Source organism: Oncorhynchus mykiss, chromosome 17 (genome assembly GCF_057628025.1).
Source record: "Oncorhynchus mykiss isolate SJ-2025 chromosome 17, ASM5762802v1, whole genome shotgun sequence".
NCBI lineage: Eukaryota > Metazoa > Chordata > Actinopteri > Salmoniformes > Salmonidae > Oncorhynchus > Oncorhynchus mykiss.
Genome location: NC_143038.1, coordinates 36,327,048 through 36,344,673, shown reverse-complemented (window position 1 = coordinate 36,344,673; position 17,626 = coordinate 36,327,048). Strand labels below are relative to the sequence as shown.

The 17,626-nt window shown below is 43.2% G+C and overlaps 1 protein-coding gene across 9 annotated transcripts in view; it reads right to left on the bottom strand.

The window, feature by feature from the left end:
- The window catches only part of LOC110494076 (calcium-dependent secretion activator 1), a 169,405-nt gene that overhangs the window by 88,934 nt on the left and 62,845 nt on the right, over positions 1-17,626 (bottom strand). For all 9 annotated transcript variants that reach the window (XM_090205439.1, XM_090205440.1, XM_090205434.1 and 6 more), the window contains exon 3: positions 8,177-8,509. In XM_090205439.1, coding sequence (XP_090061565.1) covers positions 8,177-8,509 — 333 coding nt within the window. The remainder of the gene's footprint in view (positions 1-8,176; positions 8,510-17,626) is intronic.

Below are 17,626 nucleotides of genomic sequence, written 5' to 3'. Positions count from 1 at the left end.
TCTGACTGCGTTTGCTGAAGCCCGACAATTTCTGCCAATTACGTCTGATTGTGCTTTCATTAAATAAACTCCAGGTGGTGTTTGAGTCATCTACTGGCACAAACTCATTCAGAACGCCTCTTCAATGTCTCACGCCCCCGCGAGGCCACCTTTCTAGGGAGAAAATATGCCATTCACTCCATCACCATCAGAAAGGCTAAATGATTTGTGTTTGATCTGGATGGATGCGTTTGATAGAGTAGCTTGATCGTTGCTTGTAGTGGCTAAACTAACGCACACACACACCAAGGACTGTCACACGCCTCTGAGAGAGCCATTTAGTCAGATCAAGTGGTTGTCCAACCCTGTTCCTGGACAGCTACCCTCCTGTAGGTTTTCGCTCCAACCCTACTTGTAACTAACCTGATGCAGCTGATCAACCAGCTTGGGGGTAGAAAGTGTCTGGAAGCCTGTTGGTCCGAAAGCTGATGCTCCAGTAACATTTGCTGGATGGTAGCAGAGTGAAAGGTCTGTGGCTTGGGTGGCTGGAGTCTTTGGCAATTTTTCGGGCCTCCCTCTGACACAGCCTGGTATAGAGGTCTTGGATGGCAGGGATCTCGACCTCAGTGATGTACTGGGCTGTCTGCACCACTGCGTTTTGAGGTCAAGTGCAATTGTCATTCCAAAGTTACCTTGGAGCTATTGAAAACAGGGATAATGGTGGTCAGCCTGTAACATGTTGGGATTAAGGACTGGGACAAGGAGAGATTGAAAATGTCTGCGAAGACACCTGCCAGCTAGTCTGCACATGCTTTGAAAATGTGCCCTGGTGTTCCGTTTGGCCCGGGGGTCTTGGGATTGTTAACCTGTTTTAAACATTTTGTTCACATCGGCCACAGAGAGTGAGATCACACAGTAATCTGGAAAAGCAGGGGCTTTCACACAAGGCACAGTGTTATATTCCTTGAAGCGAGCAGAAAAGGCATTTAGCTCGTTTGGGAGTTCTGCGTCGCGGTAGCTCTAGCCTTTAGCCCAGCACCGATGTTGCCTGTAATCCTTGGTTTTTGTTCGGGATACGTTCTTATAGTCACTTTGGGGAGGTTGTCTATGCACTAATTGATAAAGCCTGGGACTGTTGTGGTAAACTCCTCAATGTTATTGGATGAACCCTGAAACATATCCTAGTCTGTACTAGGATATGTTTTGGGATTCATGTAGCCTCGCGTCTGCTTCGTCCGTCCACTTCCGTATTGAGCACATCACTGGTACTTCCTCTTTTGTTTGTAAACAGGCAGCAGGAGAATGGATTCATGGTCAGATTTGCTGAAGGGAGGACGAGGGAGGGTCTTGTATGCATTTCTGTAGGTAGAATAAAAGTAGTAAAGAGTTTTAGAGCCCCTAGTGGCACAGGAGACGTGCTCGTAGAAGTGAGGTTAGACGGTTTTAAGTCTCCTCGTGTTAAAGTCTTCGCCCACCAGAAATGCTGCCTCTGGGTGAGCAGTTTCTTGTTTGTTTATGGCCCCATACAGTTAAAAGGGTCTGCAGCTTACCATTAATTATTCTATATCAGGTGAGCAAAAGCTTGAAATTTACTTCACACTTGAAGCAGCACATTATTTTTAGGAAAAAAGACACACTGACTCCTTTCGTTTTCCCTAAAGCCGCCGTCCGATCCTGCCGCTACAGGGAGAGCACACAGAGTACTATGTCCATAGCGTCATCACCAGCCACATAAGACATACAGTTTATTTGGAAAGTACACAGTCCCTTGAATTTTTCCACATTTTTTTACATTACAGCCTTATTATAAAATTATTATTATTATTATTATTATTTGTTTTCAGAGTGGCCATCGGGTTCTTGGTCACCTCCCTGAGAGTCTTGATGGTTCCAAACTGCTTCTATTTAAGAATGATGGAGGCCACTGTGTTCTTGGGGACCTCCAATTCTGCAGAAATGTTTTGGTACCCTTCCCCAGATCTGTGCCTTCCTTCATCCTCATGGCTTGGTGTTTGCTCTGACATGCACGGTCAACTGTGGGACATTATATAGACATGTATAAGCCTTTCCAAATCATGTTCAATCAATTGAATTTACCTCAGGTGGACTCCAATCAAGTTATAGAAACATCTCAAGGATGATCAATGGAAACAGGATACACCTCAGCTCAATTTTGAGTCTCATAGCAAAGGGTCTGAATACTTATGTAAATACGTTTTTTCAGTTTGTTATTTTTAATACATTTGCACACATTTCTAAAAACCTGTTTTTGCTTTGTCATTATGGGGTATTGTGTGTAGATTGAGGAAAAATGTAAATTTTATAAATTTTATAATAAGGCTGTAACGTAACAAAATGTGCAAAAGGGAAAGGGTCTGAATACTTTCCGAATGCACTGTATAATAAGAGTCTGGTAGCAGCAGTTGTGATGTGTGTGTAGCATGAATGTATATGTGAGTGTGTATATGGGTGTGTGCATATGTGAGTGCATTTGTGCTAAGGTCCGAAGAATCAAAGCAGGTGGTCAGTCCAGTTCAAGTGTTCAGGTACCTGTAGATTGGACGGAGAAGTATCGCTCAAGTCGCAACAAAATGGAATATAACGTTGTGTATAATATTCAGAATGACGCAATTCCATGTTCAAAGCAACTTAAGACCTGCATCACTATACTGAGAACTTTTCTCGTTTCTAGAAGGACGTATTTTGGGTGTTTTTGGAGCCTTTATTCATGCACCCATACCACACAATGAGAATGAGGAAGTGATTTGGTGTTTGGGTTAAAACCTGTTAAGGATATGGCAGACATACGCCCCCTTTGGAGAGATTGGGTACCCCTAGTAAACTGGAAAAAAAATCTGTCAAAAATTGCTAATATATGCAAATAAAAATTATTATTGGATAGAAAACACTCTAAAGATTCTAAAACCGTTGGAATTATGTCTGTAAGTATAGCAGAACTCACAGGGCAGGCATTCTTCCAAACTAGTTTTTGTGGCCATGAAAGTTGGAGCAACTTTGACGTCATGGCCCCCACCCTTCCCAACCAGCTATGATTCTGGGGACACTTTCTATCTCTTCCGCTAGATGTCCTCTTTCATTAGAGCTTCAAATCGTTCAAATCCCGCGAGAATTGACCCTATGGGAGTGAAATTAGTGCGTGCCACGAGAGAATAGGCTGTGCGTATGGGCGCGAATTGGTCCCAGCCATTCCTTTGTTTCCAGCACTCAAGAGAAGGGCAGACGATGGCCGATTGAATTGAAGTTTGTTTTGCACGTCTAAAACATCATAAAGCTTGCTTCTGCACTTAGTTTGACCTGTTTAGTCAACATATAATGTGTAATTTTGAAGTTTTGATGCGCAACTTATCCGGACCAGAGGACGTTTTGGGTGCATTTCAGCTGATGTTATTAGCAGTAGCTAATACAAAGACGCAAGACTTGAAACCAAACGATGTATTGGGTAAATATGAAGCCTTCCAGAACATTCTGAACGAAGACCATCGAAGGTAAGGGAATATTTATGCTTAAATCTGTGTTTCTGTTGACTCCAACATTACGTGGAAATGTAGCTTGGAACTGAGCGCTGTCTCAGCATATGGAATAGTGTAGGATTTCTGTAACGTTAAAAATAAATCTAACACAGCGGTTGCATAAAGAAGCAGTGTATCTTTCTAACTATATGTAGAACATGTATATTTAGTCAAAGTTTATGATGTCTATTTACGTTATCTTGCCGCGCTACATAGATTTCCTGCGGGCATTTTTGAGTAATTTCTGAAGGTGAACTCACTGTAAATGGACATTTATGGATATAAATGGCATATTATTGAAAAAAAAAAAAAATGTACTGTGTAATATGTCATATTACTGTCATCTGATGAAGATTTTCAAAAGGTTAGTGAGCGATTTATTTTTTAATCCTGCGTTTGTTGATTGCATGTTTTGGCTATTGAAATGAGCTGTGTCTGGTGGTGGTTTTACATATATATGTGCTATGTTTTCGCCGTAAAACATTTTAGAAATCTGACTTGCTGGCTAGATGAACAAGATGTTTATCTTTCATTTGAGCTATTGGACTTGTTAATGTGTGGAGGTTAAATATTTTGAAGAATATTTTTGCGTTCCATGCGCCACCGTTTCAGCAGAACGTGGGAGGGTTGATTCCCAATTGGGAACCAGTATCGTAGACAGGTTAAGTTTCTCAAAAACATGTGAAAAGAAAAAGGTGTCTTGACCATTCTATAACATTCCATGTACATCAAAAATAGAGATTTGGTTATAAAAAAAAGATAACGCGGGCCTCCCGGGTGGCGCAGTGGTTAAGGGCGCTGTACTGCAGCGCCAGCTGTGCCATCAGAGTCCCTGGGTTCGCGCCCAGGCTCTGTCTTTAACCGGCCGCGACCGGGAGGTCCATGGGGCAACGCACAATTGGCCTAGCGTCGCCCGGGTTAGGGAGGGCTTGGTCGGTAGGGGTGTCCTTGTCTCATCGCGCACCAGCGACTCCTGTGGCGGGCTGGGCGCAGTGTGCGCTAACCAAGGTGGCCAGGTGCACGGTGTTTCCTCCGGCGCAATGGTGCGGCTGGCTTCCGGGTTGGATGCGTGCTGTGTTAAGAAGCAGTGCGGCTTGGTTGGGTTGTGTATCGGAGGACGCATGACTTTCAACCTTCGTCTCTCCCGAGCCCGTACGGGAGTTGTAGCGATGAGACAAGATAGTAGCTACTACAACAATTGAATACCACGAAAAAGGGGTAAAAAAATTTAAAAAATAAAAAAAAAGATAACGCAGCTCAAAGTTATGCAAGTATTTCAAAACAAATGTTAGTCAGCCGGGATCTTACTCCGGAAGGGGATTTTCTCTGATGCTGTTACCAAGAACCTTGATCTTGCAAATGAACATTAGCCACTTTAAAAAGAAAAGGAGAGCTTGTCTGTCGAAACAGTGTGCGGCTCTGCTTTTCTTTTTCAAGTGTTCTACTCCGGTTCTACTCAAAAACGACATTTTCCATTTTTTTCATTAGTCCACTGTTGATAAAGTCCCAAAATGTTTTGCATGTCAGAAATGGTTTGCTGTTTTGGGAAACTAGTACCGGTTAACTTCATAATGAAAAATGATCTAACAGGCAAAATGATGAATGCGATCTGCTTTGTCTATTACCTTGTGCATAAGTTGACTGCAAGTATTTATTTAAAAAATACAAATATCCACATTCACAAAATTTTAACAGTACTGACGGTATTGGAAAATCATGCCGAGGGTATTTCAAAATACGACGGGATACCGCCCAACCCTACTCCCACATTGATACTGTATACTGCATTGTAGGGAACGAGCTTGTAAGTAACATGACATTGTACTGTTTTACACCTGCTGTATCCTGTGCATGTGACCAAAACACTTTGAATCTTGAAACTTTTGACCCGAGAGAGCCATATCAGCCCCGATCAAAATTAGTGCACTAATACTGTATAGGGAATAGGGTGCCATTTGGGATGCAGCTGAAGAAAGGCTGGCTTACTGTCACTGTCATAATATCATTTTCCATATGAGGCACAGTCAGTCAGAATACTTTCCATCAGCATCATCAAAATGGTTGAAAGAAAATGTTCAAGGGAGAAGAGCAGCCAATAAAATGAGGTCTTTAAACGGGGCAATCCGTGATTGGCACATTATTTTTGGACTATTAAATTAATGACATACAGCCTTTGTTGTTTTATTTAAATCCTGGATTTCCCCTTTAACAGAAAAGCATCCATCATAAAGAATGAAAATCATCAAAGATCCTCCAAATACATTTATTTACTGCTCAACAGATAGTAGACAAACAACCGAACCGCAGGCTATTAAATCTGGTGAGACCTTGTTGTTCTCTATGCAGCTACAGAAAATCAGGCATGAGAGGTTGAATTTTTGCTCCTGTCATATTGAACACTGTGGTAAAAAGGCGTCAGCCATTCTACTGCTTGTGAGCAGTGATGTATTGACTGCTATGACAAAATGGTCAATGGAATAGAGATTTAATACGCTTTAATGGCCCTGACTCTGATTGCTCTGCGCTGGTGTGTTAATGTGTGCAACAGTCATCTGTGCATGTGTGTGTATGTGTATCAATCTGTATGTGTCCGTGTGTGTGTCCGTGTGTGTGTGTCCGTGTGTGTGTGTGTGTGTGTGTAAGTATATTTCAGGCATGTGTGTTTGTTCCAGACAAATCGTAAATCAATCTGAACAGGTTAGCTCTTTGCTACAAGCAAGCGGCCCTGACCTAAATAAAATAACAAGTTGTGTTTACCTACTAACACTGCAGCACAGCCTACCATTTCCATGGCCCCCCAAAAATCTAAAGGGCCAAAAGAACATACAGAAAGCGATGACATTGAAAATTTTGCTGCGTTTTCTTTGTCTGCAGCTCTGCAGGGCTTAGAGCATGTTTAGAGGGATTGCACACCACACCACCACCGCACAATGTCCTCATTCATGACCTGACCCTCCACTAGCGGCTCTACTCTGCTCCGCTTTGCCACCAGGCAGCACAGGAAAACTAGGTTAGCCATCTTCAAAGGATGAGCAGGGAAGAATCTAAAGCACAGTGAATTTGTGGAAAGGCTATGGGAAGATTCAGAAGGGATGTGCTTTATCTCAGCGCGAGACAAACCTCCAACAAATGAAGGTTCAGAGAGAGAGAGAGAACGAGACAGAGAGAGATGGAGCATGGATCGGGATTTACGATCAATCTTTAACTTCACATTGTAACCCAGTCTGCATTCACAATCTGCCATAAAACTTCAGTTGAAGGAAAAACACGTCAGTTTGCGTTTAAATATTAAAAGTAGGCACCGTTTGTTTAATTGCACCTGAGGATACGCCATTGGGTTTGCAACCTTTCAAATTTTATACAACATTAATGACAAAGAAAAGAGTAAGAACTTCTTCGCTCAGACAGAAATTAAGTTGTTTCAACAATTCATTGGTTTCCGAGGACAACGTGCATTAAATCGAAATGGGAGAGAAAGAGATTCTTCACTTGTGTGGTTGCTAATGTATTAAATTATGAGGAAATGTAAATGTATCTTAACTCTGGCTCTGAATGCTTCCTGTGATCAGACTTTAATTAAGCTCCTGGAAGAAGAATATATTAGTGCTGCTATCTGCTCTCTTAGTCTCAGCATTCCCATAGTCTGTTGTAAAAGTGAAGTAGTGCTTCGGGGAGGGAGAGTTATTTTCTGACACGGGCACCCTGGTGTCCACCATTATCCTCTAGCAATCTCAACATGTCACTCTTAATAGGGTGGAGATTGAAGCGCTAGGCTATAAGACAGATAGGCCTGTGATTTACCAGGGGTGTATTCATTACACTGATTCTGTTGCAAAACGTTTAGTCTGTTGCAAAATGTTTTGCAACAGAAACTGTTCACTCAAAATGGAAAATGTTTTGCTACGAAAACATGAGCTTCTACTGGACAAATTCAGGTAGGTCCCTCACAGTTCCGTTTGCTTCCGTTCGGTTCTTAAAATGTAAACCTTTACCATTGCAAGACGTAATGAATATACCCCTGCTTTGGCTTTGTGCTATCTCCCTCTTGAACATAAGTGCCAGGTGCATGTTATTTTATATTAATTCACCTGATGAACTGCTTTGCTTTATCTTGGCCAGGTCGCAGTTGTAAATGAGAACGTGTTCTCAACTGGCCTACCTGGTTAAATAAAGGTGAAATAAAAATGTTTAAAAAGAAAAAGGCTGTTTCAGCCAAAATAAAGAATAGGAAGAGCTTGTTTTTGAATGCAAACAGGCCCTCTAGTCAAGGTAAAAAAAAAACAGACAGCTACAGTAGCAAAATCTGTACAGCTGCAGGTATAGCCTATACAACAGTAGCAAGTGCTGCACTGTTCTTGGCCTTGCGTTGTTTTTTGTTTGTTCTTTTTACTAGGTGAGGTTTGCTCATGAGGACAACACCTCACCCAGCAGGCAAAAATGTCTGCACCATCACGATGACGTCATTGCAACCAGTCAGTTTTGCCCACTGGGAAAGATCTAACAGTCATTTTTCAGCAGTGATGTACACACACATAGATGTGTCAGAAATAGCAGCCGATGGGCCCTGTCCAAAAGCAGTGCAGGGAATAGGGTGCCATTTCGGACGCAACCATACTTCACAGTGATGCGTACAAACACACCCTCCCTCTACTAACGCCTGCTCTTACCTGGCAGGCGTTGTAGAGCAGCTGGTGCTCAAACTTCTTGATACCCAGAATGTTCTGGAACATCTCGTAGAGCTGGTCCTTGCTGAGGATGAGCTCAGAGGCTGCACTAGCCGTCATGCGTTGCTGAGCCTTGCGTGGGTCCTCGTCCCCGCGGTAGATGGTGTCGAACTTGGCCATCCAGGAGCTGAGCACCGTCTCCTTACTCAGGCCGTCGATCTCAGGCAGGCTGCGGACACGCTTCTCGATGTGCCTCTTGAACACCTCCCTGCAGTCATTGGCTGAGAAGCCCCCGCTCTGCACCATCTTGGCAACGCGGTCGCTTTTCAGGAACACCTGTGGTCACAGAGAAAGATGTTGGAAAGGATCGATAACCGCACACTGTTGAAAACATGAATAGCACTTCAAAAGGAGGCTCAGATCCCCAAAAAGATATGATATTTATTAGGATGTGCTCAGCGCAATAACGTAGGTAAATAAGACAAATATTTTGGTCGACTTAACCGTTATTAGTGTCATAAAAGGGCGAGCGCATACATTTGGCTCATATAAATGTGGATTACATCACATAATCAAACCTAGGTGCAATAAATACAAATAGAGAATCTGAAAATCTATTACAACAGACAGAGAGGGAGAGCAACGTGACGTCAATGACTGGCAGGTAAACAAGTACAGATTGACGGGGTCAGACTGCTGCTGCAGCTACAGATAATAGTGCATTTCATTTACGTAGCGCTTTTCAGTACAAAGAATCTCAAAGCGCCAACCGTGGCATGTCTTCACCTGGAGCAAGAGTGCAACCAGCAGAGCATGTAGTTGTTAAAACATGTGAACGTGAAACATTTACACTGCAACTGTAAGAGGCTAACCGCTAAAACGGATCATACAGTATTACCGACGGTAAACAGCGAATGGCTTTTTGTGTGTTTTATTCAGCAGGTCCATTGTATCGAGTAGACTCTATTATGACCATATAGGTTGAAGAGGAATTGACTTTATATAACGACTCAGACGATGATGAGTCACCCTTTTAGTCTTAGTCTACACTATGTTTCTAATACATTCATATTTTATACTCATCATCACCGGATGTCTTGTACAATAGACACACGTGAGTTGTTATGACTGTTGGGGTGATGTGAGATGTCTGTTCACCATAACATTTACGACCACACACCAAACCAAACAATACCATACATCACACACAGCCGTTTCTTCATCACTGTGGATCCAATGTACAGAAGTACAAAAGTTAGGGTCATCCCGTGTGTGTCTGTGTGTCCGTTGTCTGGACGCTAGCTAGCTGGGCGGATTGAAGACATGATTGCAACCACTCTTACTCAGGCTGCAATGGAATATGAACCAATGGAAGGTAGCCATCCATGCAAGATGACAAAAAAAGAAATAAGTGCCTGACTGCAGTACCACACCACAATAATGGTGGAATACTGATGCAGTGTTAGATTTATTCTCCGTGCTCTACAGTGATATACTGGAGTAATATAACTACAGACATAATGGCAGAGAGAGCAGCATACAGTGTATAACGTTTCAAATATTGGGGAGTAATGTTGATGGCCATTGGATGGAAACGCACTTGCTATTATCAGGACTCTCCTTCCAGGCCTCCCTACCCCCTACTCCTGAATTATTCAGACTGAACGGGGAGAATGCTATTCTTTCTCATTTACTCCCAAACTGTGTGTGTGCGTGTCTGTGTTTTAGATTTAATGCGTTCCTGAGAACTACCTGCCAGACTGACTTTCTCTCCTGGTCCAAACCAATCTTACTTTATAGAGCAGCTGACCTACTAATATACTGATTGATGTTGGTCCCACAGTCGGTCTGATGTCTGGCAGATATACTTTGCCTGCTCTCTCTTTAAAAGTACAGGGAGAGATGGGGCTCTGTATTCATATCTGGTTCCTATCCAAGCAGACTGCAGACATTTCACAGAGAGCTACTCTACCTGTGGAGCACCGCTGACAGAAACCACTGCTGGAGAAGCACATCATCTCAATTCAATAGCTATCGTATTCTGTGGTCATTATCTGGCAGATGGACAGGCAGGCTTTGTACATCATTAGAAAACATAGAAAGAAATGGTGGATTGATTTCTGAGTTTGTTTCTGATAGACTCCACTGTTTTTATTATCCTTTATGTCCCTTTGTGCTCCTGAGTGATGCAGCGGTGTAAGGCACTGCATCTCAGCGCTAGAGGAGTCACTACAGTCCCTAGTTCGATTCCAGGCTGTATCACAACCGGACGTGATTGGGAGTCCCATAGGGCGGCGCACAATTGGCCCATCGTCGTCCGGGTTAGTGTTTGGCCAGGGTAGGCCGTCATTGTCAATAAGAATTTGTTCTTAACTGACTTGCCTAGTTAAATGAAGGTTAAATCAAAAATGTACAGCCCTTACAATTGAAATTGAATGAATGCATGGCAATTATGACCAGCATTCACATAGAGAGACACCTAATACCCCATCCATCCTCCATCACCATTCTCTGATATTGGTAGTGGTGGTTGTTCTCTGTGTGTAACTTTTACAGTCTCTTGTATGACTTTCAGATTCATTGATTACCTCTCTAGCTATAGTGAAGCCTATAGAACACTGGCTGTATTCTGGGCACGACAGAGATCAAAATGAAATACAATGTTATTTGTAACATGAGCCGAATACAACAGGTGTAGTAGACCTTACAGTGAAATGGCGGCGGAAGAAATGGCAGCAGTTTTACGGACGCCAAACCAATTGTGCTATTATGTGGGGTGTTTTGCGTTATTTGTAATTTATTTTGTACATAATGTTTCTGCAACCGTATCTTACGACAAAAAAAAGCTTCTAAAAATCAGGACAGCGATCCCTCACCTCGGATTAGACAAAGATTTTTTCTTCAACGAGCCAGACGCACAGGACATTCTCCAAACACCCAACATCCCCGTTATTTGCAAGAGGAAGCGACGCAGGTACAGAGGACAAAGAGCCGGATGCCTGGTCAGGACCCGGAGAAGACGAGATGGAAAGCTGCCGGTACCGTCAATACTACTCGCCAACGTGCAATCATTGGACAATAAACTAGACGAGGTACGATCACGAATATCCTACCAATGGGACATCAAAAATTGTAATATCCTATGTTTCACGGAATCGTGGCTGAATGACGACATGGATATTCAGCTAGCAGGATATACTGTACGCTGCACCGGTAAGATAGAACAGCACACTCCGGTAAGACGAGGGAGGGCGGTCTGTGCATATTCGTAAACAACAGCTGGTGCACGAAATCTAAGGAATTCTCTAGATTTTGCTCGCCTGGAGTAGAGTATACTGGGATAAATTACAGGCCACACTACTTGCCTAGAGAGTACTTGCCTAGAGAGCCTAGAGAGCTATACTTTTCGTGGCTGTTTATTTACCACCACAGACAAATGCTGGCACCTAGACCGCACTGAGTCAGCTGTATAAGGAAATAAGCGAACAGGAAACCACTCACCCAGAGGTGGCGCTCCTAGTGGCCGGAGACTTTAATGCAGGGAAACTTGAATCAGTTCTACCAAATTTCCAGCAACATGTTAAATGTGCAACCAGAGGGGAAAAATATAGATCACCTGTACTCCACACACAGTGTACAAAGTTCTCCCTCGCCCTCCATTTGGTAAATCCGACCACAACTCAATCCTCCTGATTTCCTGCTTACAAGCAAAAACTAAAGCAGGAAGCACCAGTGACTCGGTCTATAAACAAGTGGTCAGGTGAAGCAGATGCTAAACTACAGGACTGTTTTGCTATCAGACTGGAACATGTTCAGTGATTCTTCCGATGGCATTGAGGAGTACACCACATCAGTCACTGGTTTTATCAATAAGTGCATCGAGGATGTCGTCCCCACAGTGACTGTACGTACACACCCCAACATGAAGCCATGGATTTGTCGTGACGTTGTATTAGTTAATGTGACGACTGTTGCTCATCGAATGATTAAAGGTTTCTAATTGCGTGATAAACTGAATAAAGCAATTATTAACTCTTTAACCTGGGGCACCATGGGAGAATTGGTTTCATTGAGTCCACTCTATTTCCCAAATTAACTCAAAGAATATCAGAATACTGATTTTACAACAGCAGCTAATTCAACAGTTACCTCTACAGTCTCGTTCTGAATGTCGCATAATCCGGGAATCTGCACGGACCCGGGTCTCACCAATGAGCTCGTACCACACCAATCTTAGTTGAGTATTTATTTACTAGAAAGCTAAAGTTATGATAAAATATACACATACACAAAAACACATTCTAGGCTATTGATTAGAACTTAGTATAACGGGCCAACACACTATGGCGCGTGTTACCCAAAATGGGGATTTAAAAGAGAGAGAAAAAGAGAAAGTACACGAGAGAAATATACATTTGGGTGAATTTGTCAGCTACATGTATGCTTATTCTAACCCTAGTCTTGCCCCAAACTGCCGCTCTTAGGGGTCAGAATATAATGACGTAATTACGTGGGGAAGGTCTCCGTGGATTTTCCAGGCTGCTCAATGACGCACTTCTCCGGCGCAACTCTCTGGTTGCCCTCACAATGTCAGTGTCCTTTTGGCTTAGGAGTCTGTTCCCTCGCCCTTGCTCTGGAAGGGCTCTTCTGAGGACAGACAGCTCTGTAGCTCAGAGCTCACAGCGTAGGAATGAAACAGTGTAGATACCACGATTCGATGGGAGATGGAGGCTAGGTGGTTCGACTTGAATTCACCCGCTTAGACACAGCTATTCATCCATAGCTTGGGTAGAAAACGATTTCTTTGTCTTCAAACTTGTGTTGCGTTTTGGGTCCGTTGACTTTTTAGACCTCGGCTGCAGCTTGGGTCACTTAGTCTGATCTGTTAATTCTTCACTCACAGGTTTTATACCCTCGGGTCAGAAGTGGGCGTAGCCGCCTTTAGGGCAATTCTCTGAGCGTACCAAGTTAAGGGCAAGGTCTAGATTTTACTCATATCCAATTTTAGACAACTAACTTCACATTTCATCTTTACCAAAACATTCTCTTTGATTTGGACATATTCCTCAACGTAAACAAGACTAAGGAAATGATTGTGGACTACAGGAAAAGGAGGACCGACACGACCCCATTCTCATCGACGGGGCTGTAGTTGAGCATGTTGAGAGCTTCAAGTTCCTTGGTGTCCACATCAACAACAAACTTTCATGGTCCAAACACACCAAGAAAGTCACGAAGAAGGCACGACAAAGCCTCTTCCCCCTCAGGAAACCAAAAAGATTTGGCATTGGTCCTGAGATCCTCAAAAGGTTCTACAGCTGCAACATCGAGAGCATCACTGCCTGGTACGGCAACTGCTCGGCCTCTGACCACAAGGCAATACAGAGGGTAGTGTGTACGGCCCAGTACATCACTGGGGCATAGGCTGCCTGCCATCCAGGACCTCTACACCAGGCGGTGTCAGATGAAAGCCCTAAAAATTGTCAAAACCCCAGCCACCCCAGTCATAGACTGTTCTCTAAACTACCCCATGGCAAACAGAACCGGAGTGCAGAGTCTAGGACAAAAAGGCTTCTCAACAATCAAATGGCTACCCGGACTAATTGCAATGTGTGCCCCCCAAACCCTCTTTTATCGCTGCTGCTACTCTCTGTTTATCATATCTGCATAGCCACTTTAACTACCCATTCATGAACATACTACCTCAATTTGGGCCGACCAACCAGTGCTCCCGCACATTGGCTAACCGGGCTATCTGCATTGTGTCCCACCCACCACCAGCCAAACCCTCTTTTACGCTACTGCTACTCTCTGTTCATCATATATGCATAGTCACTTTAACCATATGTACATACTACCTCAATAAGCCTGACTAAATGGTGTCTGTATGTAGCCTTGCTACTGTATTTAGCCTGTCTTACTGTTGTTTTATTTCTTTACCTATCTATTGTTCACCTAATACCTTTTTTGCACTATTGGTTAGAGCCTGTAAGTAAGCATTTCACTGTAAGGTCTACTACACCTGTTGTGACAAATACACTTTGATTTGATTTACTTACTTACTTTTCGTAGCAAAATCCGTTCATCTCTAGGAGACAGAACCCGTCTCCTTCCTGAGCGGTATGACGGCTACGTGGTCCCATGGTGTTTATACTTGCGTACTATTGTTTGTACAGATGAACGTGGTACCTTCAGGTGTTTGGAAATTGCTCCCAAGGATGAACCAGCCTTGTGGAGGTCTACATTTTTTTCTGAGGGGTTGGCTGATTTCTTTTGATTTTCCCATGATGTCAAGCAAAGAGGCACTGAGTTTAGGTAGGCCTTGAAATGCATCCACAGGTACACCTCCAATCGACTCAAATTATGTCAATTAGCTTATCAGAAGCTGCTAAAGCCATGACATAATTTTCTGGAATTTTCCAAGCTGTTTATAGGCACAGTCAACTTAGTGTATGTAAACTTCTGACCCCCTGGAATTGTGATACAGTGAATTATAAGTGAAATAATCTGTCTGTAAACAATTGTTGGAAAAATGACTTGTGTCATGCACAAAGTACATGTCCTAACCGACTGGCCAAAACCATAGTTTGTTAACAAGAAATTTGTGGAGTGGTTGAAAAACAAGTTTTAATGACTCCAACCTAAGTGTAAGTAAACTTCCGACTTCAACTGTACATGTAGGTAGGGGACTAGGCTTAGAAAACAAACAGAGAGTTTATGCAGCCTAAAAAATGCGGGGGGGAGGGGTTCAATGCAAATAGTCCGGGTAGCCATTTGATTAGCTTCTCAGCAGTCTTATGGCTTCGGTGTAGAAGCTGTTAATAAGCCTTTAGACCTAGACATGGCGCTCCGGTACCGCTTGCCATGCGGAACCAGAGAGAGTCTATGACTAGGGTGGAGTCTTTGGCACTTTTAAGGGCCTCTAGGGCCCCTGTAGCGGCTTGCATTTGGAGGCTGAGCAGTTGCGATACCAGGCGTGATGCAACCAGTGCTCTCGATGGTGCAGCTGTAGACCTTTTTGAGGATCTGAGGACCATTGCCAAATCTTTTCTGTCTCCTGAGGGGGAATAAGCATTGTCATGTCCTCTTCACGACTGTCTTAGTGTGTTTGGACCATGAAAGTTTGTTGGGGATGTGGACACCAAGGAACTCTTGACTAAGCACGCACCTCTGAGGGGCCCCTGTGTTTAGGATCAGAGTGGCAGATACATTGGTGCCTACCCTTACCACCCGAGGGCGGCACGTCAGGAACTCCAGGATCCAGTTGCAGAGGGAGGTGTTTCGTCCCAGGGTCCTTCGCTTAGTGATGAGTTTTGTGGGCACTATGATGTTGAATGCTGAGCTGTTGTCAATGAACAGCATTCTCACATAAGTGTTCATTTTGTCTAGGTGGGAAAGGGCAGTGTGGAGTGTGATTGCGCCATCTGTGGATCTGCTGGGTTGGTATGTGAATTGGAGTCATTCTAGAGTTTCCAGGATGATGGTGTTGATGTTAGCCATGACCAGCCTTTCAAAGCATTTCATGGCTACCGACTTGTTAAGGGTCAGTAGTCATTTAGGCAGCTTACCTTTGTTTTCTAGGGCACAGTGTCTATGGTGATCTGCTTGAAACATTTAGGAATTACAGACTCAGTCAGGGAGAGGTAGAAAATGTCAGTGAAGACACTTGCCAGTTGGCCAGTGCATGCTCTGATTACATGTCCTGGTCATCCGTCTGGCCCCGCGGCCTTGTGAATGTTGACCTGTTTAAAGGTCTTGCTCACATCGGCTACGGAGAGCGTGATCACACTGTCATCCGGTACATCTGGTGCTCTCATGCATGCTTCACTGTTGCTTGACTCGAAGCGAGCATAAAAGGCATTTTGCTCATCTGGTAGGCTCGTGTCACTGGGCAACTCGCAGTTGGGTTTCCCTTTGTGGTCCGTAATAGTTTGCACACCCTGCCACATCCAATGAGTGTCAGAGCCGGTGTAGTACGATTCAATCTTAGTCCTGTGTTGACACTTTGCCTACACGAAGACTGGGTTTGTGCAGATAACCAACCATTTACAATGTTTGGAATGAGACTAACGTGAGGTAAAGAATAATTCATTAATTAGAAGACTAATTGATCAGATTAAAATATCTGAAAGTTATATTAGGAAAATGATAACTTTATAATCTGAATATTTTCCTTGGTGCCCCGACTTCCTAGTTAATTACATTTACCTGAATAGTTAATCACATAGTAAAAATTACAGAGAATTTATTGGATAAATTAACAGTCTTCAGTTTAATGATGCCAAAGACATGACAGTGTGATCAATTGAAGGAGCCGGTACTCCTCCATGCAGCCAGGGCAGACTGCGTGTGTGCGTGTGTGCGTGTGTGTGTGTGTGTGCGTGCGTGGCGGCAGCAGCCAGGGACGGGACAGACAGTTCTCAGGGTCATCCTCCATCCCCTTAATGACAGAGTGATGGGGAGTGAGCAAGACAAGGCCATTGGCATAGCATCGGACGCACACACACATCAGAGAAACTGTCTATCAGGCCCCTGCATCCATTACACTGTGACAGTTAAATTGTGGCCACATTGTCGGCTGTGATTAAACACTAGTGACACACTACAATAAGAGGACAGTAGTTTTAACCCTGTTATGTTATGTATTTACAGCACTGAATTAAATAATCACGTTGATGTGTGTGGGTAGAGAGAGAGTGAGAGTGGGGGTTGAGAGAGAGACAGAACAAGAGGGAGATACCTTTCTTGCACAAGCCTGTAACAGTAAATCTATTTGTCCTGTTTGACATTGGCGCATTGAGTTATTCTAGGCCCAGGAAACAGATAGACACCTGTATTCGGGCATGTCTCAGTAGAGAGGAAGAGGCAAAGGGAGATGGATGACTCTGTACGTGCGAAAATACAGCGTGAAGCAGACCGAGTGTTTATTTTTTTTGTATGGAGGGGCAATGAGAGCGTGTTGAATTTTGTCAACATAAAATGTAATTGCTCATTTGCTAAGTGAGGCTAAGTTTTATAATGTTTCTGTTGTTACAATTGTATTGATATACGTGGCATCTTATAAAACACAGAACACACTTTTCACTATTTACACAGCTGACCAGGCTCTGTCAGAGCTTTTATTGCCCTGCAGAAAGCATTTGTTGAACTGAAATGGGTACATAATGCAGGTAAAACCTAGTACACTGCCCTCCAGAATTACTGGCATCCTAAGTAAATATGAACAAAAAAGTATGTGAAAAAATGTCCTTGTTGTTTATCAGTTTGATCTTACACTCAAAATATCATATGAATCTAACCTTTAACTGGGTTAAAATTGTTTAAAAAAAAATAAAAACAATTGTCATCAATAAATAATTGTTTTATTCAAAAACATACGTCACAATTATTGGCACACCTAGAAATTATTATGAGCAAAATGTAATTGATGTATATTTCGATTAATATTGTACT